At 47.4% G+C, this 26,016-nt stretch overlaps 2 protein-coding genes across 2 annotated transcripts in view; one reads left to right on the top strand and one right to left on the bottom strand.

Moving 5' to 3' along the window:
• Nucleotides 1-26,016, top strand: part of LOC144603044 (zinc-binding protein A33-like) — a 124,093-nt gene that overhangs the window by 68,559 nt on the left and 29,518 nt on the right.
• Nucleotides 1,869-24,554, bottom strand: LOC144602519 (nuclear factor 7, brain-like). Its single transcript, XM_078415648.1, has 6 exons — nt 24,249-24,554; nt 22,547-22,642; nt 9,737-9,970; nt 9,053-9,075; nt 8,842-8,960; nt 1,869-2,407 (listed from the first exon to the last, which is right to left on the bottom strand). Exons 1-6 carry the CDS (start codon nt 24,462-24,464, stop codon nt 1,869-1,871), a joined length of 1,227 nt encoding a protein of 408 aa, XP_078271774.1. The 5' UTR covers nt 24,465-24,554.

A 26,016-nucleotide genomic window follows, 5' to 3' on the forward strand; every position in this document is an offset into this window, starting at 1 on the left:
GACAACATCTACAGCACCTTAACCACCAACGCGCCTGCTCCCCCTCAAACCACCTGCCCCCCTTATCCTGTCAACCCCTGCCTCAGTTCTCCCCAGTCTCCACCACCGACCTCTCTGACCTCTTCACAGGAATAAAAACTGCCACCTGCTCTCTGGACCCCAACCCCTCCAGCTTTGTCAAGGCCTGCCTTCCTGCTCTCTCTCCACTTATCACTGCAACAATAAACTACTCCCTGTCCACTGGCATCGTCCCGCCATCCCTCAAAATCGCTGCTGTCACCCCCATTCTGAAAAAACCTGGTCTCAACCCTGACACCCCAAACAACTTCAGACCAATCTCCAACCTACCCTTTCTGTCCAAAGTTTTGGAACGTGCTGTAGCTTCCCAACTCAAATACCACCTCTCTACCAATAACCTGTATGAAACTTTCCAATCCGGATTCCGCTCCAACCACTGTACTGAAACTGCGCTCTTCAAAATCACAAACGACCTTTTCCTCTCCTCCGACGCTGGCAACCTCAACATCCTCATCCTACTTGACATCAGCGCCGCCTTTGACACCATAAATCACTCCATTCTCCTCACCCGACTTGAAACCTCCTTTAACATCACCGGCACAGCCCGATCCTGGTTCAAATTTACCTCTCTGACAGGCACCAGTTCATCTCCATTAACAACTGTAAATCCCCTACCGCTCCCTTCCCCCAAGGTGTACCCCAAGGCTCAGTCCTTGGCCCCCTCCTCTTCATCCTCTACCTGTTCCCCCTTGGTCAATTAATCCGCCGTCATGGTCTCAACTTCCACTGCTTCGCCGATGATATCCAGCTCCTCATCTCCACCAAGTCAATCTCCCCCACCACACACTCTACACTGACAAACTGCATCACTGAAATAAAATCTTGGCTTCAATCAAATTTCCTCAAACTCAACTGCAGCAAATCTGAAATCATCATCATTGGTCCAAAAACGCTCACCAAATCCACCCAAAACTTCATCCTCAATATTGATGGTCTCCCAGTATCCACCTCCCCTCACATCCGGAATCTCGGAATCATCTTTGATCAAACCCTCTCCTTCGACAAACACATCAAACACATCACAAAGACAGCCTTCTTCCACCTCAAAAACATTGCCCATCTCCGTCCATCCCTCTCCTCCACAGCTGCAGAAACCCTCATCCACACCTTCATCACCTCCCGTCTGGACTACTGCAACAGCCTCCTCTATGGCGCACCCTCAAAAATCATCAGTAAACTTCAATACATTCAAAACTCCGCTGCCCGTCTACTCACCCACACTCCGATCCGTGACCATATTACCCCCGTCCTTTACAAACTCCACTGGCTCCCCATCCCCCAGAGAATCCAGTACAAAATCCTCCTCATGACCTACAAAGCCCTCCATAACCTGGCCCCATCCTACCTGACCGACCTCCTCCACAGGCACACTCCCACCTGCACCCTCCGCTCTGCTGCTGCCAATCTCCTACATCCGGACCAAACTCAGATCCTGGGGGGACAGGGCTTTCTCCATCGCTGCTCCCACCCTATGGAACTCACTACCCCAAACCGTCAGAGACTCCTCCACACTCACCACATTCAAAACATCACTGAAGTCTCACCTGTTCAGTACTGCCTTCAACCACTGAAGGTCACCTCACCTTATGTCTCCTTTCTCTGTTCGTTTACTTATTTATCTATTTATTCACTTCCCTATGTTCTCTAAATCCCTGTAAAGCGTCTTTGAGTATATGAAAAGCGCTATATAAATGTAATGCATTATTATTATTATTATTATTATTATTAAAAGAACCGAGGTGATTTAACTATATTCCCGGTGCTGGTGAAGGATTGATAGAATTTGTTAATTACTGACACGGAGCGGAACCGGAGCAGATTCTCAGGCACTGATCTGCAACCCAGAGCGCGAAGAAAGGATAAAGTTTCTCCGTGAATTTATTCCTGGTGGAGGTGTGGAGATGGGACTTGGTGTCCGCGTCGTAAAATGAAACTGTCCCGGACTCGTAACTGAGATAAACTCCCACCTTCCCGGGGATGGGACGGGCGGGGAGAGGGGATCGAGGGGAGGTGGCTGCTTCAAACAGGTCACCCAGCCGCCTGATCCTCCAGACTCCAGTCTCCAGGGTCAGTGCGACCTTTCTCTTCCTCTCCACAGACTCTGCGGCGACTCCCAGACTCCAGCCCCGACTCGCCGCCACCTCCACCTCCCAGTAATGTCTCCCCGATGTGAATCCCTCCGATCCCAGCACACACGGACTGCCTCTAAACCTCTTCCCGGTGTCAGGGAGACTCCTCCGGGTCCCGGGCCGGGTCCATCTCACCCTCTTCCGATCCTCAGACACCTCGAGCAGCGCATGCGCTGTTTCCACATCCAGGGTGACGGAGACTGGGGGGAGAAGCAGAGAATCAGAGAGTCCCCGGGGGTCGGGGGAAGACTCGGGCAGCGCGGCCCCGGGACCGGGGGAGAGGCCGCTCGGCCTCAGGCACAGGCGGGCGGACAACTGAAACCTTGCCCGGAGTTTTCCTTTCCCCTCCCCCTACCACGTAAGATGGACAACAGAAATCCTTACCGGATAATTTCTCCCGAGGTTGAGTCGTGGGCAAGCAGATGCAATTGGGAGAGAGGAGATAGGAGAAATGTTGGGCAGATGGGTGTGCCGGCGTGATATTGAGTGAAAATGGAGGCTTGATTGGCGGGACAGTTGAGGAGTTAAATGTCTACTGGAGGTAATTAAAAATTAGGTCGTTATATTTTGGTAATACAGGGGGAAAGATGTGACTGTGCTGGAGAGAGTGCAAAGGAGATTCACCGGGAAGTTGCCTCCATTGGTTGCCTCCATGCTGATATGTCGTGGGCAAGCAGATGGAATTGGGAGAGAGGAGATAGGAGAAATGGTGGGCGGATGGGTGTGCAGGCGTGATATTGAGTGCTTTTGCTCATGGTGGTGAAAATGGGGGCTAGATTGGCGGGGCAGTTGAGGAGTTAAATGTTTACTGGTGGTAATTAAAAATGAGGAAAGATGTGACTGTGCTGGAGAGAGTGCAAAGGAGATTCACCGGGAAGTTGCCTCCAATGGAGGACTTGAATAATGCTGATTTGGAGACCTAGGAGAAGTTTACAAGTTTACGAGACACAGAGAGGGGGTAGTTAGTCAGATTCAGTTCCCCATCTTAATGGTACCAAAAACAAGGTTATTGGTTTAAAGTGAGAGGATGGAGTTTTAAAGAAGACTAGACCAAGTGGGCCCAAACCTCTACTGCATTGGTGCAGCACCCTCTCCTTCCACCTCCCCCCTCCCCCTCACCCTACCCGCTCCCCTCCTCTAATCCTCCATCCCCCACCCCACTCCTTCCACACAACCTCCCCTTCCAGCTTCCCCTCAATCCTTCTCCATCCCCTTGAACCCCCCTTATCCTCCCTCCTCCTCCCTCCTCCTCCACCCTCCCTCCCTCCCTAGGAGATAGATTTAAACTTTAAAATGTGAATAACTTAAAAAATATAACACTGATTTCAATGAAACTCCTTCCATTAGCACCAAAGGGACGACGGTGAGTAAGCTGGGCCTAAAATTGTTGTGCTATCGTGAACCGTTTTGGCTGTAGTTCAGGAACAAACAAACAAACAGGCGAGAGTTTTAGTATATAGATGTGAGGGATAAATCTCTTGCACAGAGAGTAGTTGATACCTGGAACATGCTCCCATTGGAGGAGGTGGAATCACTAACTTCAAGAGTCATTTAGACAGACAGTTGTACACGCGAGGTATACAAGGGCGTTGACATGTTGTGAACCAATGGGATTGATGTAGATGTGCAAAATGATCGGAATAGAGATAGTGGGTCGAAGGGTCCATTTCCCTGCCGTAGATTGGGACTGAATGAAGCGAATCACTGAGCCTTCACTGCCATCCGATACGGAGAATCCCAAAGGTCTACCATCCTCTGAGTACAGAAATATCTCCTTATCTCTGTCCTATATAACCTACTGCCTATTCTGAGATTATAACCTCTGCTCTGGACACCTCAGGAAAGGGAAAGATCCTCCCATCATGCTGCATGTTAAGTCGAGTAGAACTTTGTGTTTCACTGAGATCTCCTCACTTTCTCTTTAATATAGAACATAGACAATAGACACACGAGGAGGCCATTCGGCCCTTCGAGCCACCACCACCATTCAATATGATCATGGCTGATTATTCTCAATCAGTACCCCGTTCCTGCCTTCTCCCCATACCCCCTGACTCCGCTATCCTTAAGAGCTCTATCTAGCTCTCTCTTGAATGCACTCAGAGAATTGGCCTCCACTGACTTCTGAGGCAGAAAACTCCACAGATTTACAACTCTCCGACTGAAAATGTTTTTCCTCATCTCCATTCTAAATGGCCTACCCCTTATTCTTAAACTGTGGCCCCTCGTTCTGGGCTCCCCCAAAATTGGGAACATGTTTCCTGCCTCTAACGTGTCCAACCCTTTAATAATCTTATATGTTTCGATAAGATCCCCTCTCATCCTTCTAAATTCCAGTGTATACAAGCCTAGACACTCCAGTCTTTCAACATACGACAGTCCTGCCATTCCGGGAATTAACCTAGTAAACCTACACTGCACGCCCTCAATAGCATGAATATCCTTCCCCCAATAGAAACATACAGAACAGGTACACGCCCTTTGGCCCAGCATATCAGCGCCATCCATGATGCCTATGAACATAAATTAATCCCATTTGGTTGCACATGGCCCGTTTTCCTCTTTTCCTTGCCCGTGCCTATCCCACGTACCCTGTATTGGCTGTGTAAATACCTCTTAAACATTGGTGTGATCGCTGCTACTGCAGTGCCCCCTGGAAGCATATTCTTAGAAGTTAGGTGTACTTTTAAAAAGCCTTACAATCCTCCGTTAAATTTAAATATATTCACGGTGTCTAAAGATTATCAATTCCAGTTTACATTGGGAACGTATATTGAGGAGGTTGTGCCCATGAACAGGAGTTTTTCCTTGTGAATGTGTTTAAGGGTATCTATGTCAGGCCGATGAAACTGTGCGTGCTTTTCCGAGACTAGATCTTGGGCCGAGATCTATCCGGTCTCGTTCTTACAATGCATCATTGTGGGGTTTGAGAAAGCCTGTGCGGCTCAAGGGTCCAACAGGGGGCAGACCTGAGTCAACCAGAGTCAACGATAGTCACTTACAGGTTAGGCAGGGCCCATGGCACAGATCTCCACAGGACGCCCTCGTATCCCCATGACAATACTGCTCATTCGTTGTTCATTATCATTTAATTCCGTTACTTCCAATTTCCTGACTACCGAGGTACGGGCAGTAGATTCTTTGGCGGATGGCGGGACTCGAGGATGGTCTGTTGCCTCCCTGGTGCCAGGGTTCAAGACATCACGGAGCGGCTTCAGAACATCCTAGCGAGGGAAGGTGATCAACCGGACATAGTTGTGCACGTGGGCACGAACGACGTCAGGAGGAGGAGGAAGGAGATACTGCAACGTGAGTTTAGAGAGTTAGGAAGAAGACTGAGAAGTAGGACGGCAAAGGTGGTTGTCTCTGGACTCCTACCTGTACCTCGTGCTGGTGAGGGCAGGAACAGAGAGATCGGGGATATGAATGTATGGCTGAGGGGCTGGTGCAGGGAGCAGGGATTTAGATTTCTAGACCACTGGGATCTCTTCTGGGGTAGGGGTGTACAAAAGGGACTGGTTACCCCTTAACAACAGGGGACCAACATTCTGGCAGGTAGGTTTACTAGTGCTACAAGTGTGGCTTTAAACTAAGTAGTGGGGGGGGAGGGGTTGACAAACTGGGAATATGAAGATGGAGTTAACGGGGAAGCGAATAGAGGAGAAATTGCAAAGGAATCTCGAATGAATGGGAAGGGAAGTTCGAGAAGGGATAAGAGAGTAAGGTCAGGGCCAATTGTGACCGGTGTGAGAGGGGAGGTGAATACCGAAATTAAAGTGTTGTATTTAAATGCGCGAAGTATAAAAAATAAAGTGGATGAGCTTGAGGCACAGTTAGACATTGGCAAGTATGATGTTGTGGGAATCACTGAGACATGGCTACAAGAGGGCCAGGGCTGGGAACTGAATATTCAGGGGTACGCAACATATAGAAAAGACAGACAGGTGGGCAGAGGGGTTGGGGTCGCTCTGTTGGTGAGGAATGATATTCACTCCCTTGCAAGGGGTGACATAGAATCAGGAGATGGAGAATCAGTATGGATAGAAATGAGGAATTGTAAGGGTAAAAAGACCCTAATGGGAGTTATATACAGGCCCCCAAACAGTAGCCTCGACATAGGGTGCAAGTTGAATCAGTAGCTAAAATTGGCATGTTGCAAATGTAATGCTACGGTGGTTATGGGAGATTTCAACATGCAGGTAGACTGGGATAATCAGGTTGGTAATGGACCCCAGGAAAGAGAGTTTGTGGAGTGTCTCCGAGATGGATTCTTAGAACAGCTTGTACTTGAGCCTACTCGGGAGAAGGCAATTCTGGATTTAGTGTTGTGTAATGAACCTGATCTGATAAGGGGACTCGAGGTAAAAGAGCCATTAGGAGGCAGTGATCACAATATGATAGGTTTTACTCTACAAATTGAGAGGGAGAAGGGAAAATCGGAAGTGTCAGTATTACAGTATAGCGAAGGGGATTACAGAGGCATGAGGCAGGAGCTGGCCAGAATTGACTGGAAGGAGGCCCTAGCAGGGAAGACGGTGGAACAGCAATGGCAGGTATTCCTGGGAATAATGCAGAAGTTGCAGGATCAATTTATCCCAAAGAGGAGGTAAGATTCTAAGGGGAGTAAGAGGCACCCGTGGCTGACAAGGGAAGTCAAGGACAGCATAAAAATAAAAGAGAAGAAGTACAACAAAACAAAGAAGAGTGGGAAGCCAGAGGATTGGGACTCTTTTAAAGAGCAACAGAAGATGACTAAGAAGGCAATACGGGGAGAAAAGATGAGGTACGAGGGTAAACTACCCAATAATATAAAGGAGGATACTAAAAGCATTTTTAGGTATGTGAAGAGGAAAAAAATAGTCAAGGCAAATGTGGGTCCCTTGAACACAGAAGCAGGGGAATTTATTATGGGGAACAAGGAAATGGCAGACGAGTTGAACCGGTACTTTGGATCTGTCTTCACTAAGGAAGATACAAGCAATCTCCCAGATGTTCTGGTGGCCAGAGATCCTAGGGTGACGGAGGAACTGCAGGAAATCCACATTAGGCAGGAAATGGTGTTGGGTGGACAGATGGGACTGAAGGCTGATAAATCCCCAGGGCCTGATGGTCTGCATCCCAGAGTACTTAAGGAGGTGGCGCTGGAAATTGTAGACGCATTGGTGATCATTTTCCAATGTTCTATAGGTTCAGGATCAGTTCCTGTGGATTGGAGGGTAGCTAATGTTGTCCAAATTTTAAGAAAGGAGGGAGAGAGAAAACGGAAAATTATAGACCAGTTCGTCTTACATCAGTGGTGGGGAAGATGTTGGGGTAATTTATAAAAGACAAAATTGCGGAGCATTTGGATAGCAGTAACAGGATCGTTCCGAGTCAGCATGGATTTACGAAGGGGAAATCATGCGTGATTAATCTTCTGGAATTCTTTGAGGATTTAACTAGGAAAAAGGACAGGGGAGAGCCGGTGGATGTGGTATACCTTGACTTTCAGAAAGCCTTCGACAAGGTCCCACATAGGAGATTAGTGAGCAAAAATAGAGCACAAGGTATAGGAGGTAGGGTACTGACATGGATAGAAAATTGGTTGACAGAAAGAAAGCAAAGAGTGGGGATAAATGGGTCCCTTTCAGAATGGCAGGCAGTAACTAGTGGGATACCGCAAGGTTCGGTGCTGGGACCGCAGCTATTTACATTATACACTAATGACTTGGATGAAGGGATTAAACGTACTATTAGCAAATTTGCAGATGATACAAAGCTGGGTGGTAGAGTGAACTGTGCGGAAGATGCTATGAGGTTGCAGGGTGAATTGGACAGGTTGTGTGAGTGGGCGGATGCATGGCAGATCCAGTTTAATGTGGATAAGTGTGAGGTTATACACTTTGGTGGTAAGAATAGGAAGGCAGAGTATTATCTGAATGGTGTCATGTTATAAAAAGGGGACGTACAATGAGATCTGGGTGTCCTAGTGCATCATTCACTGAAAGGAAGCATGCAGGTACAGCAGGCAGTGAAGAAGGCCAATGGAATGTTGGCCTTAATAGGGATGCGAGGGGATCTTATCAAAACTTAAGATTATTAAGGGGTTGGACACGTTAGAGGCAGGAAACATGTTCCCAATGTTGGGGAGTCCAGAACAAGGGGCCACAGTTTAAGAATAAGGGGTAGGCCATTTCGAACCGAGATGAGGAAAAACTTTTTCAGTCAGAGAGTTGTGAATCTGTGGAATTCTCTGCCTCAGAAGGCAGTGGAGGCCAATTCTCTGAATGCATTCAAGAGAGAGCTAGATAGAGCTCTTAAAGATAGCGGAGTCAGGGGGTATGGGGAGAAGGCAGGAACGGGGCACTGATTGAGAATGATCAGCAATGATCACATTGAATGGCGGTGGTGGCTCGAAGGGCCGAATGGCCTCCTCCTGCACGTATTGTCTATTGTCTATCGTGCTCCTGTGTCGCATGTGTTCCAGAACCTAACATCTCCAGCTGACCATGTGTGCATGAGGCTTCTCAGTCAGTGGGTTGGTGCAGAAATGAAACTCCAATTACCATTCAGTGCTTATCCTGACCAATCTTTGCATCACATAAAAACATCAATGTGTCCCACAAACCAAGTGAAATAAGTCCATATGTTTTACCTTGTTTAAAGGAGTCAAACGTTTCTATCAACGCTGCCTTCAACAAAAAGAGGTGGTTGCATTTTTCAGCCGTTATGGCACCATCTGTCACTGACAATGTATGGAACTTATCACTAATCCTGCAAATATTAAATAGCTGATTACAAATTCTGCATTGATGTTTATGAGGAAATATGTTTCATGCAGAGTTTCAGTGAAGAACATGCCCTACCTTCGCTTGCGAACAGCTTCCTCCTGAAATAAATAAAACACAAGACTGAATTGACCGAGACAGAACTGCTGAGAGCACGAATTTCACCCAGATTATTACGAGGTGTCAAAAATTCCCATTTCTCCACGCTCACCCCCATTGACACACAGAGAAGAATAATGATATTGCAGACATAGAACCGATGGAGGAAGTATAAAAATTATTCTGAAAATTACACGATGCTGACAGGATAGTCTGGACAGGCTGTGCGATTCGGCCGAATAAGGGATAGGCCATTTAGAACGGAGATGAGGAAAAACTTTTTCAGTCAGAGAGTTGTGAATCTGTGGAATTCTCTGCCTCAGAAGGCAGTAGAGGCCAATTCTCTGGATGCTTTCAAGAGAGAGCTAGATAGAGCTCTTAATGATATCGGAGTCAGGGGGTATGGGGAGAAGGCAGGAACGGGATATTGATTGAGAATGATCAGCCATGATCACATTGAATGGAGTTGCTGGCTCGAAGGGCTGCATGGTCTACTTCTGCACTTGTTGTCTCTTGTCTATTGTATATTATGTTAGAGATGTGTGGGATGGAACTGCAGATGCATAGACAATAGGCAACATGGTTGAATTTGTTTCAAATATATCAGACGCCATTTTGTGATGGTGCACATTTATAGAAGCAATTTTAAATAGACTTCCTTACCTTTAGAAATTTCACGCTGTCTTTTTGTTCCATCCGTTCCTGTAAACGCAGGAGTTTCTCCTGAGTAGAATTTAAATTCTCTTGAATCTCCCGAAGATTTTTCTCCATTAGATTTAGAATCCGCTCCTCATCTTCGCGGATATCTTTGAGGAAGTAATTTTCTTTTTCAGTGATAATCTGGTGCAGTTCAGCAAACTGGGATGTGACATGGGACTGAAGGCTGTGTGACTCTTCCTGTCAAATGAATGCTGAAGATTAACATAATATATTTCTGTATTGTGTTTGTTTACAGAATAAGTGACCATATAGCCCATCAGCGCCCGGTTCTCAGAATTATCTAATCAATCGAATTCTCTCACATTTTCCTGAAACAAAGAAGTGTAATTCTCCTTCCCATTCCCACACTGACCTTTCTGTCCTAGGTCTCCTCCATTGTCAGAGGGAGGCTAATTGCAAAATTGGAAGAACAGCATCTCATATTTCGCTTGGGCAGCTTTCAGCCCAGTAATATTGACTTCGCACTTCCGATAGCCCCGGCATTTCCTCTCTCTCCCTCCCTCCCCCACCCAAGTCGCACTAACTTCTCGCTTTCACCCCATAAACAGCTAACAATGGCCTGTTTCCTTTATCGTCGTTACTTGTTTCCATATCTTTTATTCATTGTTCTTTATTTCTCTGCATCATCGTCTACTCCCTGTTCCTCGTTTCCCTTATCTCTAACCAGTCTGAAGAAGGGTCTCGTCCCGAAACGTCACCCATTCATTCTCTCCAGAGATGCTGCCAGTCCCGCTGAGTTACTCCAGCTTTTTGTCATAATCTTCGGTTTAAACCAGCATCTGCAGTTCCTCCCAACGCACCTAATTTCAGCAGTCAATTGATCCAGCATGTCCACTACACATTAAAATGAGCAACGCTGCATAAAAATTCCAGACAGAAAGGCCTCACCCGAACTTTGGAAATCTTTCGTAGTTGTTGCTGTTCTATTTTTTCGATATCAGATTTATTTTTCGTGACAGATTCTATGGCCGATTTTACCCGAGCCTGGGATCAAAGAATAAAGGTATTAGACAACAAAGAATGAACAAGGTAAATAAAGATACAAATATGTTTGCATTAACCTTGTAGAAGTCAACGGCTTCTTTAATCGGCTGGAAGCTGTGTTTTCTGTGTTCCACCGCATCTCGACAAACCAGACAGACCAGTTTCTTGTCATTTTGACAAAACAGCTTCATTTCTTCCTGATGTTCCTCGCAGAAAAGGTTACTTCCCTTCTCTTCTGTATTCAGGCTCAGTGCTCGAGCTTTCTCAGCCAGTCTCGCCAAGGCCCGATTTACTTTGAGGGTGCGGTCTGCAATCTCCTCTCCACATTCCGGGCAAGAGTTTCTCTCCTCGCTGTCCCAACTCTGTGTGATACAGGAGCGGCAGTAGTTGTGGCCGCACTCCAGTATAACCGGGTCGGTGAAGAAATCCAGGCAGATGGGACAAACTACCTCCTCGTACCAACTCTCGACCTTGTCTTTCGAAGCCATTTTAATTCCAGGCGCTTCCGTGTTCGAAGTCTATTTGCTTTTGTAATAAAGTTGTTAAATCCACGCTAAGGTACAATGCATCATTTTATTGAATCACTTACATCACAGGACCTGCAGCACATTACAGCTCCGAGCTGCTGCACCTACTGCCTGACGTAGGCGAGTTCTTAATATTATAAAGCACATACTAGGCGGGACTACTACTAACAAACACTACGATTGGCTAGCATGCAATAGCCCATCTACACTTTTGGGAGCGGCTGAATTCTTGCAGTATCGCATTATCCACTCCACACCCTCCCACTTCGTAGCATATATGTTAATTGACTGCAATAGACAATAAACAATAGACCCAGGAGGAGGCCATTCAGCACTTCGAGCCAGCATCACCATTCAATGTGATCATGGCTGATCATTCTCAAACAGTACCCCATTCCTACCTTCTCCCCATACCCCCTGACTCCGCTATCTTTAAGAGCTCTATCTAGCTCTCTCTTGAAAGCATTCAGCGAATTGGACTCCATTGCCTTCTGAGGCAGAAAATTCCACAGATTTACAATTCTCTGAGTGAAAAAGCTTTTCCTCATCTCCGTTCTAACTGGCCTATCCCTTATTCTTAAACTGTGCCCCTGGTTCTGGACACCCCCAACATTGGGAACATGTTTCCTGCCTCACGTGTCCAACCCCTTAATAATCGTATATGTTTCAATAAGATCCGCTCTCATCCTTCTAAATTCCAGTGTATACAAGCCTAGTCGCTCCAGTCTTTCAACATACGACAGTCCCGCCATTCCGGGAATTAACCTAGTGAACCTACGCTGCACGCCTTCAATAGCAACAATATCCTTCCTCAAATTTGGAGCCGAAAACTGCTCACAGTACTCCAGGTGCGGTCTCACTGGGGCCCTGTACAACTGCAGAAGGACCTCTTTTCTCCTATACTCAACTCCCCTTGTTATGATGGCCAACATGCCATTGGCTTTCTTCACTGCCTGCTGTACCTGCATGCTTCCTTTCAGTGACTGATGCACTCGGACACCCAGATCTCATTGTACGTCCCCTTTTCCTAACTTGACACCATTCAGATAATAATCTGCCTTTCTATTATTATCACCAAAGTGGATAAGCTCACATTTCTCCACATTAAACTGCACATTAAACTGCAAGGGTTCATTGTGTAGTTGTCCGAGCAAACCTCCAACTAATCTCACAGGAGGGAGGGGCCGTTAGTTCTTGAAAGTGAATATACCAGAGATATGGACCTGGGACAGTGTAAAGCAGAACATAGGCGGCAAGGCCAAAATGGTGCCATACGTGGATGGGAAACGATGGTGAAATATAAATTTAGAGCAACTGTTAAATGGTAACGTGCAAACACCGGTGAAATGTGGCGTTCCACGGTCTCTCGGTGTAATCTACATTTGCAGGAAAGAATTGCAGATACAGGTTTAAACCGAAGATAGACACTAAAAGCTGGGTATTTATTCACAAAATGCTGGAGTAACTCAGCAGGTCAGGCAGCATCTCAGGAGAGAAGGAATTGGTGACATTAGAATGATGTCAGGGGGGCGGGACAAAGGAAGGATATAGGTGGACACAGGAAGATAGAGGGAGATCTGGGAAGGGGCAGGGAAGAGAGGGACAGAGGAACTATCTAAAGTTGGAGAAGTCAAAGTTCATACCACTGGGCTGCAAGCTGCCCAGGCGAAATATGAGGTGCTGTTCCTCCAATTTCCAGTGGGCCTCACTATGGCACTGGAGGAGGCCCATGACAGAAAGGTGAGACTGGGAATGGGAGGAGGAGTTGAAATGCTCAGCCACCGGGAGATCAGGTTGGTTAAGGCGGACTGACCGAAGGTGTTGAGCGAAGCGATCGCCGAGCCTGCGTTTGATTTCGCCGATGTAAAGAAGTTGACATCTAGAGCAGCAGATGCAATAGATGAGGTTGGAGGAGGGGCAGGTGAACCTCTGTCTCACCTGGAAAGACTGCTTGAGTCCTTGGATGGGGTTGAGGGGGGAGGTAAAGGTACAGATGTTGCAACTCGTGCGGTTGCAGGGGAAAGTGCCCGGGTATGGGGTGGTTTGGGTGGGAAGGGACGAGTGGACTAGAGGGTTACGGAGGGAACGGTCTCTGTGGAATGCAGAAAGGGGAGGGAATAGGAAGATATGGCCAGTGGTGGGGTCCCGTTGTAGGTGACGGAATTGTTGGCGGATGATTTGTTGGATACGCTGGCTGGTGGTGTGGAAGGTGAGAACGAGGGGGTTTCTGACCTTGCTACGAATGGGGGGAGGGGGAGCAAGAGCGGAGCTGCGGGATGTAGAAGAGACCCTAGTGGGAGCCTCATCTATAGTGGAAGAGGGGAAGCCCCGTTTCCTGAAGAATGAGGACATCTCTGATGCCCTAGTGTGAAACACCTCATCCCGGGCGCAGATGCGGCGTAGACGGAGGAATTGGGAGTGGGGGATAGACTTTTTGCAGGAGACAGAGTGGGAAGAAGTGTAGTCCAGTATTCCATTCCATGCGGGCACTATTGTTTTACAGCTAAAATGACCTGCCGTCGCACAGATGCAATGACCCAGTATTGGTTTCGACCTGGTGCTCAATGTGTGGAGTCTGGACGTTCTCGCTCTAACCTCGCGGACCTCTCCTCGATAATCCGGTTTAGTCGCACTAAAAAATAGAGTTGCTTCTGTTCTTTGGTAACGGTTGAAGGGATTTAGCGGAACACGGGGCGAGCTAAACTGGGATTAGTTTAAACGGGTGTTTGAGAGCTTGACGAGAAGCCACACAGATTCACAGAATTACACAACGTGCTGGAGTAACTCAGCGGGTCAGGCACCATCTCTGGAACCATCTTCTCTGACCACTGCCTCCTCCAGGCCTCCTGTCACCTAACAAGAGGACCGGAAGGCGGGCAGAGGGACGTGGAAGTTAAATGGGGAGCTGAGAACATTGAGGACCTAAAGAGGGACTACGCATGTTGGAGAACTGTGAGGCCCCTCTTTGACTCCCCGACACTCTGGTGGGAAGCAACCAAGGAGAACATCAAGAAGTTCTTCGTCTCCAAAGGTGTTCAGAGAGCAAGACAGAGTAAGAGGGAATTGTGTCAACTCCAGATAGATTTCCAGCAACTGCTCCTTCTGCAGAAGAGAGGGGTGGATGTGAGGGAGGAACTTAGAGAGTTGAAGTGCCGTCAAGCTCGGCACTTTACCTCTGAATCCTCCAAGATAATTTTCCGGTCCAGGGTCCGCCACATGGAGCAGGATGAGACGTGCTCACGTTTCGTCTTCCATAAGGTTCATAGGGGGATAGCCAAGGTGGGGAAGCTGGAGCTGTGGAAGCAGCGCTCCCTCTCCATCACGGGGAAAAATCTGGTCATCAGGTGTGAGGTGCTCTCGGGGCTGCTGTACTTGGCACAAGTGTGGCCCGTCCCTCCCTCCTACGCCACGGGGATCACCCGGGCCATCTTCCGCTTCATCTGGGGGTCGATGATGGACCGGGTGCGATGAGCCACAATGCACAAGTCGGCAGACAACGGGGGTAAATCGTTGCCAACATCGCCCTCATCCTGATGGCCACCTTCGTGTGTGGCTGCATCAGGTGGAGCGTAGAGCCAAGGCACGTGGGCACCATGCAACTACCTGCTGAGGTTCTACCTGTCCCCGGTGTTGCGAAGGATGGGCCTGGCGCAGATGCCACGCAATGTGCCAGTCAGCTGGACACTGCCGCACCATCTGTCGCTCGTGGAAAGGTTCTTCTGGACCAACACCTTTGACCACAAATCGATCGGGCAGTGGTCAGCACGGAACGTCCTGCAGGCACTGCAGGGGAATGACTCCATGGATCCTGTGGCGTGGTTCCCAGAGCAGACCGCCCAGCTTGTCTGGCAAAATGCCTCATCGCCAGAACTCACCAACAAGCACCAAGACCTGGCTTGGCTGGCGGTGAGGGGAGCCCTCCCAGTCAGATCCTTCCAGCACCGCCGGAACCTCACTACCAACGCACGCTGCCCTCGGGACGGCTGCTATGGAGAGGAGACGGTTCCCATCTCTTCACAGAGTGTGGATTTGCCAAGAGAGTCTGGAGAGGTTTGCAGGGGTCCCTGTCACGATTTATTCCGAGCAGCTCCGTCACAGAGGACTCTGTGATCTACGGACTGTTCCCAGGGACGCATTCAGAGACTGACATCGAGTGCTGCTGGAAGGTCATCAACACAGTGAAAGACGCTCTTTGGTCTGCGCGAGCTTTGTTGACCCTCCCAGCGGAGCGAGCTGTCCGTTGGGTAATGTTGCTGACTGGGCCCGCTGCAGACTGCAGGAGTATGTGCTGAGGGAAGCACTGAAGCTCGGTGCAGCCAACGCCAAGGCCCTGTGGGGGAGGACCAGTCTAGGGTCCTTCCGCTGCTGGACATGAGGGGCAGGGTGTGGTGGAGACGCCCTCCAAATAAGGGATACTGGTTAATCTCAAAACAAGGGCAGGGCTTCCACGCCAGTGGGCCACATGAGTGGCAAGGGTGGGGAGGCAATTTTATGCAATCGGTGCATTGAATGTATGTATTGAATGTATGTGTAGCCTCCGAGAATGTCGGATGGAGTTTTGGAGGGGACACGTTTTGTATATATTTATTTCTTGAACAAAGTATGTTTTTGAAAATAAAAAAAATCTCTAAACGAAACGAAACCAATCTGTACGTTTGCCCTTCGTTCTGTGTCTGCAATATTCTTTGTTTTGCTCTGTGTGGCCGCGAATGTCAGAGTTGGAACAAGGGAATCGCCGATAACATAATAAATTGGGTGAAATTCCTGCTCTCGGGATGTGAAGGGTTCGTCTAATAGAAACATGGAAACATAGAAAATAGGTGCAGGGGGAGGCCATTCGGCCCTTTGAGCCAGCACCGCCATTCATTGTGATCATGGCTGATCGTCCACAATCAGCAACCCGTTCCTGCCTTCTCCCTATATCCCTTGATTCCACTAGCCCCCAGAGCTCTACCTAACTCTCTCTTAAATCCATCCAGTGATTTGGCCTCCACTGCCCTCTGTGGCGGAGAATTCCACAAATTCACAACTCTCTGGGTGAAAAAGTTCCTTCTCACCTCAGTTTTAAATGGCCTGCCCTTTATTCTAAGACTGTGGCCCCTGGTTCTGGACTCGCCCAACATTGGGAACATTTTTCCTGCATCTAGCTTGTCCAGTCCTTTTATAATTTTATATATTTCTATAAGATCCCCTCTCATCCTTCTGAACTCCAGTGAACACTCCGTCTCATTCAACTTCAGATTTTGTGTTTTGCAGTATTTATTTCAAGATGAAGCTGGTCGCAAGAGAAGCTAGGACATATTCTTCAGTTAAACTCTGTGTGGAACTGAACTTCCTTAGTGCCAACGGTGAATGCTGTAGAATATTTGCAGGATATCAGTGATGATGGCCAGTTATTGTCAGTGGCAGATGGTGCCGTGCCGGGTCAAAAAATCGACCACCTCGTTTTGTTGAGCACAGCGTTGAGGGGAATGTTTGACTCCATTAAGCCAGGTAGAATATATAGATTCCTTCATCTTTCTTTGTGAGACTCGTTTAAGTAGTATCAAGTGAATGTCAGGTGATGTTTTTTAATCGCGGCACAACGGGGTACTGATTGAGAATGATCAGCCATGATCACATAGAATGGCGGTGCTGGCTCGAAGGGCCGAATGGCCTACTCCTGCACCTATTGTCTATAACCCCACCTTCTGCGAAGCATCACCGTCGCACGGTCAGATGAAAAGGTCGGATCCCCGACCACATGCAACTCGAGAGTACAATCAAGTCCATTTGGCTGAACACCTTCGCTCAGACCGCCATACCCACTGACTCCGCTATCCTTAACAGCTCAATCTTGCTCTCTCTTGAATACATTCAGAGAATTGGCCTCCACTGCCTTCTGAGGCAGAGAATTCCACAGATTCACAACTCTCTGACTGAAAAAGTTTTTCCTCATTTCAGTTCTAAATGGCCTACCCCTTATTCTTAAACTGTGGCACCTTGTTCTGGACTCCTCCTACATTGGGAACATGTTTCCTGCCTCGAACGTGTCCAACCCCTTAATAATCTTTTACGTTTCGATAAGATCTCCTCTCATCCTTCTAAATTCCAGTGTATGCAAGCCTAGTCGCTCCAGTCTTTCATCATATGACAGTCCCGCCATTCCGGGATTTAACCTAGTAAACCTACGCTGCACGCCCTCAATAGCAAGAATATCCTTCCTCAAATATGGATACTGCACACAGTACTCCAGGTGTGGTCTCACTAGGGCCCTGTACAACTGCAGAAGGACCTTTTGCTCCTATATTCAACTCCTCTTGTTATGAAGGCCAACATTCCATTGGCTTTCTTCACTGCCTGCTGTACCTGCATGCTTCCTTTCAGTGACTGATGCACTAGGACACCCAGATATCGTTATACATCCCCCTTTTCCTAACTCAGATTCCTATTAAGTCCTTCCCCCCTCATCTTAACCCTATGTCCTCTGGTCGCCGATTCACTCACTTTGTCTGTTGTTAGACATGTTTCAAAAATGCAGTCAATGCTGCCGCAATCTCTTCGCTTGCCTCGCCCAATATCCTGGAATATGTTGCAACAGACATGGCGAAATACCACTTGGGCATCTTACAACTCAGCGGTATGAATATTAATCTGAATAACTTCAAGTAACCCTTGCGTAGGAAGGACTGCAGATGCTGGTTTAAACCGAAGATAGACAGAAAATATTGGATTAACTCAGCGGGACTGGCAGCCTCTCTGGATAGAAGAAATGGGTGAGGATTCGGGTCGAGACCCTTTTTCAGACTGAAGTCAGGGGAGAGGGGGATACAGATATAAGGTAGTGTAAGGTGTGAAAACGAGACAAAGGGGGTGGAGATCAAGGAATATGTGGAATAGATCATTGTTACCTGGAGCAGGTAAAATCAAAGCAAACAGAGACAAAATGTAATCGGAGACAGTCAGACTGGTTGGAGAACTGGGAAGGGGGAGGGTTCGAGAGAGAGGGAAAGCAAGGGTTACTTGAATTAAGCGAAGTCAATATTCATACCGCTGGGGTGAAAGCTGCCCAAGCGAAATAGGAAGTGCTGTTCCTCCAAACCCTCACTCTGACAGTGGACGAGGCCCAGGACAGAAAGGTCAGAGTGGGAATGGGACGGGGAGCTAAAGTGTTTAGCAACTGGGAGGTCAGGTAGGCTGAGGCGGACTGAAGAAGGGTCTCGACCCGAAACGTAAGACATTCCTTCTGTCCAGTGATGCTGCCTGTCCCGCTGAGTTACTCCAGCATTGTGTGTATATCTTCGGTTTAAAGCAGCATCTGTAGTTCCTTCCTCCACATCAGTTCAGATATTGAACCTTTGTTACCACCGTACTCTATCCGTACTCTATTGCCTCGTCAGTCTAGGATAATCTCTCTCAGTGCAGTTGCGACATTTTCTATCATCTGTGGCACAGTTCGACCACATCTTTAACATCCCTCCCTATCACATCGGAAACACCTGGATCCTGATTCGTTGAGCTATCTGTCCTTCGCCTCTTATCAACCATGTCTTTGCAATGCCTTCAACATCAGAGATCCCTTTACTAATCGTGACCACACATTCACCCGCTTCACTGCATTGAAATCAGTAGCTTTTAGCACATCAATCCCATTGTGTTCATGAAACCGGCCTTGCATGTCCGTACTTTCAAATGCATTTGTTCCACTCTCCACATTGTCCTCAATCTCCCTCTTGCTGACCTACAAGGATCCATGGCGAGTGGGGCTCAAGACAATTTGAAAGTGTGTTACACATACGTTGAATCAAGAGGGTATCAATGGAGAGAGGGTGAAACCTGTTGGACATAGGAGGTAATTCGCATCTGAAGTGCCTCACCAGTCCGGTATTAAAGGTATCACAAAATGCTGGAGTAACTCAGCGTGTCAGGCAGCATCTCTGGAGAGAAGGAATGGGTGATGTTTCGGGTCGAGACCCTTCTTCAGACTGATGATTCCTTTCCCCTGCAACCACAGGAGATGCAACACCTGTCCTTTACCTCCCCCATCAACTCCTTCCAAGGACCCAAACAGTCTTTCCAGGTGAGACAGAGGTTCACCTGCACCTCCTCCAACCTCATTTATTGTATCTGCTGCACTAGATGTCAACTTCTTTACATCAGCGAAACCAAACGCAGGCTCGGCGATCGTTTCGCTCAACACCTTCGCTCAGTCCGCCTTAACCAACCTGATCTCCCAGTGGCTGAGCACTTCAACTACCCCTCCCACTCCCAGTCTGACCTTTCTGGCATGGGCCTCCTCCAGTGCCATAGTGAGGCCCACCAGAAATTGGAGGAACGGCACCTCATATTTCAATTGGGCAGCTTGTAGCCCTGCGGTATGAACATTGACTTCTCCAACTTTAGATAGTTCCTCTGTCCCTCTCTTCCCCTCCCCCTTCCCAGTTCTCTCTCTATTTTCCTGTCTCCACCTATATACTCCCTTTGTCCCGCCCTCCCGACATCAGTCTGAAGAATGGTCTCGACCAGAAACGTCACCCATTCCTTCTCTACTGAGATGCTGCCTGACCCGCTGAGTTACTCCTGCATTTTGTGATTAAATACCGATTCCGGTATTAAGTATACCCTTTACATATAACTGACACTTCAATATCTCCAATAGGCTTTTTTTTAAGGTTTTACCTCTCGTAATGCCATCGGGCACTTCCGTGAACACCGTGTTCAACAAAAATGGGTGATCGAACTTTTCAACGGACAGCGTCAGGGCTTCATCACTCACCCTGCATTAATTAAACAACTAGTTAGAAGACCAACGTCCAATGTTTCCTGAGTTATATTCCAAAATCAACACAGCGAGCCTCACCTCCTCTTCCGAAGAGTTTCCTCCTGAAATACATAACAACAGAAAGACCAATTAATTTCCACATCGTGACAGCAGGAAGTTCAACCAAATTGTTACAATTTGCCAACAGATCCTGGCTTCCACTGCTGGTGTAGGTTCTTGACCCAGAACATCTACCAACCTTTACCCCCACCTCTTTGTATTCACTGGAGTTGAGAAGAATGAGAGGGGATCTTATAGAAACATATAAAATTATAAAAGGACTGGACAAGCTAGATGCAGGAAAAATGTTCCCAACGTTGGGTGAGTCCAGAACCAGGGGCCACAATCTCAGAATAAAGGGGAGGCCATTTAATACTGAGGTGAGAATAAACTTTTTCACCCAGAGAGTTGTGAATTTGTGGAATTCTCTGCTTTTGCAGTTGCAGCTCCTAGACTGTGGAACAGCATCCCTCTCCCCATCAGAACTGCCCCCTCCATCGACTCCTTTAAGTCCAGGCTCAAAACCTATTTCTACTACCTAGCGTTTGAGGCCCTCTGAGGGGGCACTGTGAACTGTTTATGTATGTGCTGCTATGTTTGTGTGCCATTGTATGTTCGTTTCTTAGTACCTGAACTGATGTGCGGCACTTTGGTCAATGTGGGTTGTTTTTAAATGTGCTATACAAATAAAATTGAATTGACTTGAATTGACCGAGGGCAGTGGAAGCCAAATCACTGGATGGATTTAAGAGAGAGTTTGATAGAGCTCTGGGGGCTAGTGGAATCAAGGGATATGGGGAGAAGGTAGGCACAGGTTATTGATTGTGGACAATCAGCCATGATCACAATGAATGGCGGTGCTGGCTCGAAAGGCTGAATGGCCTCCTCCTGCACCTATTTTCCATGTTTCTATGCTTCTAGATATTATTTCGCCAGCTTGTGAGGAGATATTACGTGAATCTGCTTAAGAATTAGGCCCAGTTAACATGGAAAAATATTACTATCTCAGTGTCATAACTGCTGATCCAGTGTAGAGTGCAGCTGTGCTTGTGTAAGGAAAGCAGTAACTATGGCCCTGGAACAAATGCACCATTTATTCGGAGACACAAGACATGGCGGATTCGGGAGCAGGCATGTACCGATGATGCTTCGGTACCGGAGCCTTCTTGTGTCTTGTGGAGTAGAGGGGGTAGAGTTGGTAAAGAGGGGCAAGCGGAAGGACCCAGGGCAGGTATTGGCAATTGACAGGTGGATTCGGCTGAGGAAGGACGTTGGTGAGATGGGCGGAGATATCCACCGCCGATGGAGATGGGGACAAAGATGGCCTCAGGATTGGAATATGTTCAGGATGAAAGATGGTGAATGGAACAAAATGCTTGTCAAAATGTACCGTTGGAATCACTACCATTCTTGAATGAAATGGCACATTGGAGGCTGAGGGGAGGGTTCGATGTCAACAGGAGAGAACGTGCTGGGAGCTAAACAGAAAGCTTTAGGAGATCATCGGATGGAACAGGGGGTATAAACGTGATGACGGGGACTAGGGGTGAAAAGAAATATGGAGGGTTGTGGAGAACAGAGAAGACTTGAAGGGGATTAGATTGACCTATAATAGGACAATTCAGTGTACACGAGTCTGAAGAAGGATCGCGACCCGAAACGTCATCACTTCCTTCTATCCAGAGATGCTGCCTGTCCCAGCATTTTGTGTCTCTTCAGTGTACAGTCTTTTGATGTGTTTGCTATTTAGAATATGAGGTAATTTACTTCCCTACAACTATTCTAATTTGTTTCATTGGGTTGTTTAAATTAATACTGACTACCTAATTAATTTATTGCATCGTAGGGGAGGTGCATTCCCAATCTCGTTGTACCCTGTACAATGACAATAAAGATATATTGTATTGTATTGTATGTGATTTGTTTAAATGAGCCCCGAATTAATGCACAATGCTGAATTTATTTCAAAAGTCGCCCACTATTTTGTGATGTTGGAAAATAACTGCAGATGCCGGTACAAATCGAAGGTATCACAAAATGCTGGAGTAACTCAGCAGGTCTGAAGAAGGGTCTCGACCCGAAACCTACTCAAACCAAACTGAAAATGTAACCCCTTACTTTCAGAAACATCAAACTGTCCGTTAGGTTCAGCTGATCCTGTAGCTTCAAGCGTTTCTCCGGCATGGAGTTTAACTCCTCTTGAATCGCTCGGAGATTCTTTTCCATTGGATTTAGAACGCTCTCCTCTTCTTCCAGAAGATCCTTGAGAAAGAGCAGCTCTTTCTCATTGAGAATCTGGCGCAGTTCAGCAAATACCGATGTGATGTAGGTCACCAGGTTCTGATACTGTTCCTGTCAAATGAAAGGTGAAGGTCAATATTATCGAGCCTTGGAATCTAAGACAATAGCACAAGATCAGAGAAGGGAAACTTGAAACCTTACCCGGACTCCAGAAATCTTCTCTTTCTGTTGCTGCTCCATTTCCTCCATCGCTGATTTATTTTTTGTGAGAGTCCCCAAGGATGTTTTAATCTTCTCCTGGGATTGAGGTTCAGATTCAGTCAGTAAAAGAATTAGACCAGACGGAACCAATGGACTGCAGACACGGAACTGTACATGAACGTTTACAAAAAGACACAGACTGCTGAGGAACTTGGCGGGTCAGGAAGCGTATCGGCGGAGAGCCGTAGGCGACATTTTGGGTCGGAATCTTTCTTTGGACTGATTGGAGTAGGTGGGAATGATGGGGCAGGAATACATCTGCCAGGTGATAGATGGATACAAATGAAGGGGGGAGGGGGGAAGAGGTAGGGGTTTGGCAGCATGTTGGTCAAAGGCCATACATGAAAAGACAAAAATAAGGGGAGTAAGGAAACAAGAGGTGCGAATTGTAAAGCCAGAGGAAAGAATGTAGATGGGGAGGGGTTGGGGATGGGAAGGAGGAAATGGTTGCCCTGCCAGGTGTGGCATCTGTATACTAAAACCCTCGTTTGTTTGTTTGTTTGTTTGTTCCTGAGCTACAGCCAAAACAGAACACGATAGCGCGACAATTTTAGGCCCACCTTACTCAACGTCCTCCCTTTGGTGCCGATGGAAGAAGTTTCATTGAAATCGGTGTTATATTTTTAAAGTTATTCATATTTTAACGTTTGAATCTATCTCCTAGGGAGGGAGGGAGGTGGAAGGAGGGAAGTGGAGGGAGGGGGTGGAGGGAGGGAGTAGGAGGGAGGGTAAGGGGGTTGAGGGGAATGCAGTGGGGGAGGGGAAGGGGGAAGTGGGAGGGGGGATGGGAGGAGGGGGAGGGGTGGGGGATGTGAGGTGGGGGAGGGAGGGGAGAGTGGGTGGGGGGAGAGGAGAAGGGGAGAGGAGAAGGGGAAGGGGGGAGGGGTGGAGGAGAAGGTGCTGCACCAATGCAGGAGAGGTTTGGGCCCAACGGCAATTTAAAGTGCTTTACACAGAGCATAAAAATACAGAACAAGGAGAAAAGGTAGGAAAATACAAATAATGAGAGTAATAAGATAAATAAATAAGTTATAAGTAAGATTAATAGAGGAATGATTAATAGAATAATAGTTGGGAATTAAAGTGTTGTGGGTGGTGTAGGTTTGTTATGTATGTATATAGTTTGGTTACCTACAAACTGTAAATGTTAATGTTTATGCTGAAGGAATTACACGAGAAATTCCGAGCTTCACAAGCGGAATTTGAGGCGCTATTCCCTCAGTTTGCAATCAAGCAAAACAGAAGCCCAGGGCACAAAAGTCAGCGTAGGAATGCAAAGGAGAGTTGAACTGGTTAGCAACCGGTAGATCCATCGGGGCTTGGCAGGGGTACTCGCGGAAACGGTGGCTCAATCTACCCTCTCGCCTCGCCGGTGTAATGGAGGTCACGTCGGGAACACGGGATGCAGTGGGTGAGGGTCACAGGTGGTGCACGAAAACGCCTCTCTCTCTCTGTCCGTCTGTCAGGGGTCCCTTGATGGATGTAAGGGAGAAGGTATAGCCACAGGTGTCTCGTGTCTTACTGTAGGTGGGGCGGGTACATGGGGAAGGGGTGGTTCGTGTGGGAAACTGAGTGGAAAACAGGTGCGGTCTCTGCGAAAGGCGGAAATGGAAAATCACCAGATGCTCTTTGCTTTTTTTACCTTGAAGATTTCCACTGCTTCTTTAATCGGCATGAAGAGGTGCTCTCTGTGTTCCCGCGCGTCTCGGCAGATCAGGCAGATTAGTTGTTTGTCTGTTTCGCAAAACAGCTTCAGTTCTTCCTGGTGTTCCTCGCAGTGAAGTTTACTTTGCTTGCTTTCCGTTTTCGGGCTGAGTGTTCGAGCTTTCTCGGTGATACTCACCAGGGCCCGATTCATCCTGAGGCTGCGGTCTGCAAACTCCTCTCTGCACTCCGGGCAGGAGTTTCTCCCCTCCCTGTCCCAACTCTGCGTGATGCAGGAGCGGCAGAAGTTGTGCCCGCACTCCAGCATGACCGGATCGGTGAAGAAATCCAGGCAAATGGGACAAACCACGTCCTCGGTCCAACACTCGGACTGAGCCATCGAAGCCATTTTCAATTCCCGGAACTTCCTGGTTCACGCCGAGCCCTGGAATACCGCGAGTGTTCAAATGTGCGCTGGCAGCAAAGGCTGAACAATACTAATAAACCACACCAAGTCAAGTCAATTCATGTTTATTTGTCACATACACATACAAGATGTGCAGTGACATGAAAGTGGCAACGCCTGCGGATTGCGCAAAAAAATTACAATCACAGCATAAAAATTAAAATGAATACAGATTTTTTTTATTCCCTGGAGATATAATAGTTAACAGTCCCGATGGCCTGTGCGAAGAAACTCCATCGCATCTGAAGAAGCCTGAAGAAGGGTCTCGACCCGAAACGTCACCCATTCCTTCTCTCCAGAGATCCTGCCTGACCCGTTGAGTTACTCCAGCATTTTGTTTCTAGCATCTCATATTTCGCTTGGGCAGCTTGCAGCCCAGTCGTATGAATATTCATTTCTGTAATTTCCAGTAACTCCAGCATCCCCTCTTTCTCTATCTCCCCCACTCAAGTTGCACTAGCTTCTCGTTTTCACTCAACAAACAGCTAATAATGGCCTGTTTCCTTTATAATCGTTATGTTTTTTTGCATATCTTTCATTCATTGTTCTCTATCTCTACATCATCGTCGATATCTCTCGTTTACCTCATCCCTATCCAGTCTGAAGAAGGTGTGATAGTCGTTTAGACTTATCTATGAAATAATTCAAAGAACACAAGACTCAGTTAAAACTTTTTACTTTAACAGCAAGGTGGGAGAAGACACAGAGACCTGAGTACTGTTGTTCACTCGAGCACCTGCGTCTGTCCTCTCAAGGAATACCCAGAATATAGGCAATATTTATACAGCACATGGCAGCACGAAAAGCACATCCAGTAATTTTCCACAGCTAAGTAATTTTCCACAGTTACCTGACATCAACCAGTGTTAACAATAACATAGTAGAGTTCCCATAGTATAGTTCCTTTAATTGTGTTAGGGAGTCAAGCAGGAGTAAATAGGAGTTGCATAGCTAAGATGATTAGAGAGGCACCGTTTCGTGATAAGGATCTAGTTCAGAACATTGGAATGTCCAGTCCTCAACAAACCATGAAAAACAACTTCTAAACCGTGAGGAACAACTTGTTATCTGCAGGTAGTATAAGACAATAACTGCAGATGCTGGTACAAATCGAAGGTATTTATTCACAAAATGCTGGAGTAACTCAGCAGATCAGGCAGCGTCTCAGGAGAGAAGGAATGGGTGACGTTTCGGGTCGAGACCCTTCTTCAGATGATGTCAGGGGGGGCGGGACAAAGGAAGGATATAGGTGGAGACAGGAAGATAGAGGGAGATCTGGGAAGGGGGAGGGGAAGAGAGG

The sequence above is a fragment of the Rhinoraja longicauda genome, chromosome 19 (genome assembly GCF_053455715.1).
Source record: "Rhinoraja longicauda isolate Sanriku21f chromosome 19, sRhiLon1.1, whole genome shotgun sequence".
NCBI classification, from domain to species: domain Eukaryota; kingdom Metazoa; phylum Chordata; class Chondrichthyes; order Rajiformes; family Arhynchobatidae; genus Rhinoraja; species Rhinoraja longicauda.

Excerpts from the sequence above, each read along its gene's own strand:
- LOC144602519 (XM_078415648.1), bottom strand. The coding sequence starts at position 24,464 with ATGAATCGGGCCCTGGTGAGTATCACCGAGAAAGCTCGAACACTCAGC. Across the intron at positions 22,643-24,248 it reads AAGCAGTGGAAATCTTCAAG|GAGAAGATTAAAACATCCTT; the intron begins GTAAAAAAAGCA and ends CCTCAATCCCAG. Across the intron at positions 9,971-22,546 it reads AGAAGATTTCTGGAGTCCGG|GAAGAGTCACACAGCCTTCA; the intron begins GTAAGGTTTCAA and ends TTCATTTGACAG.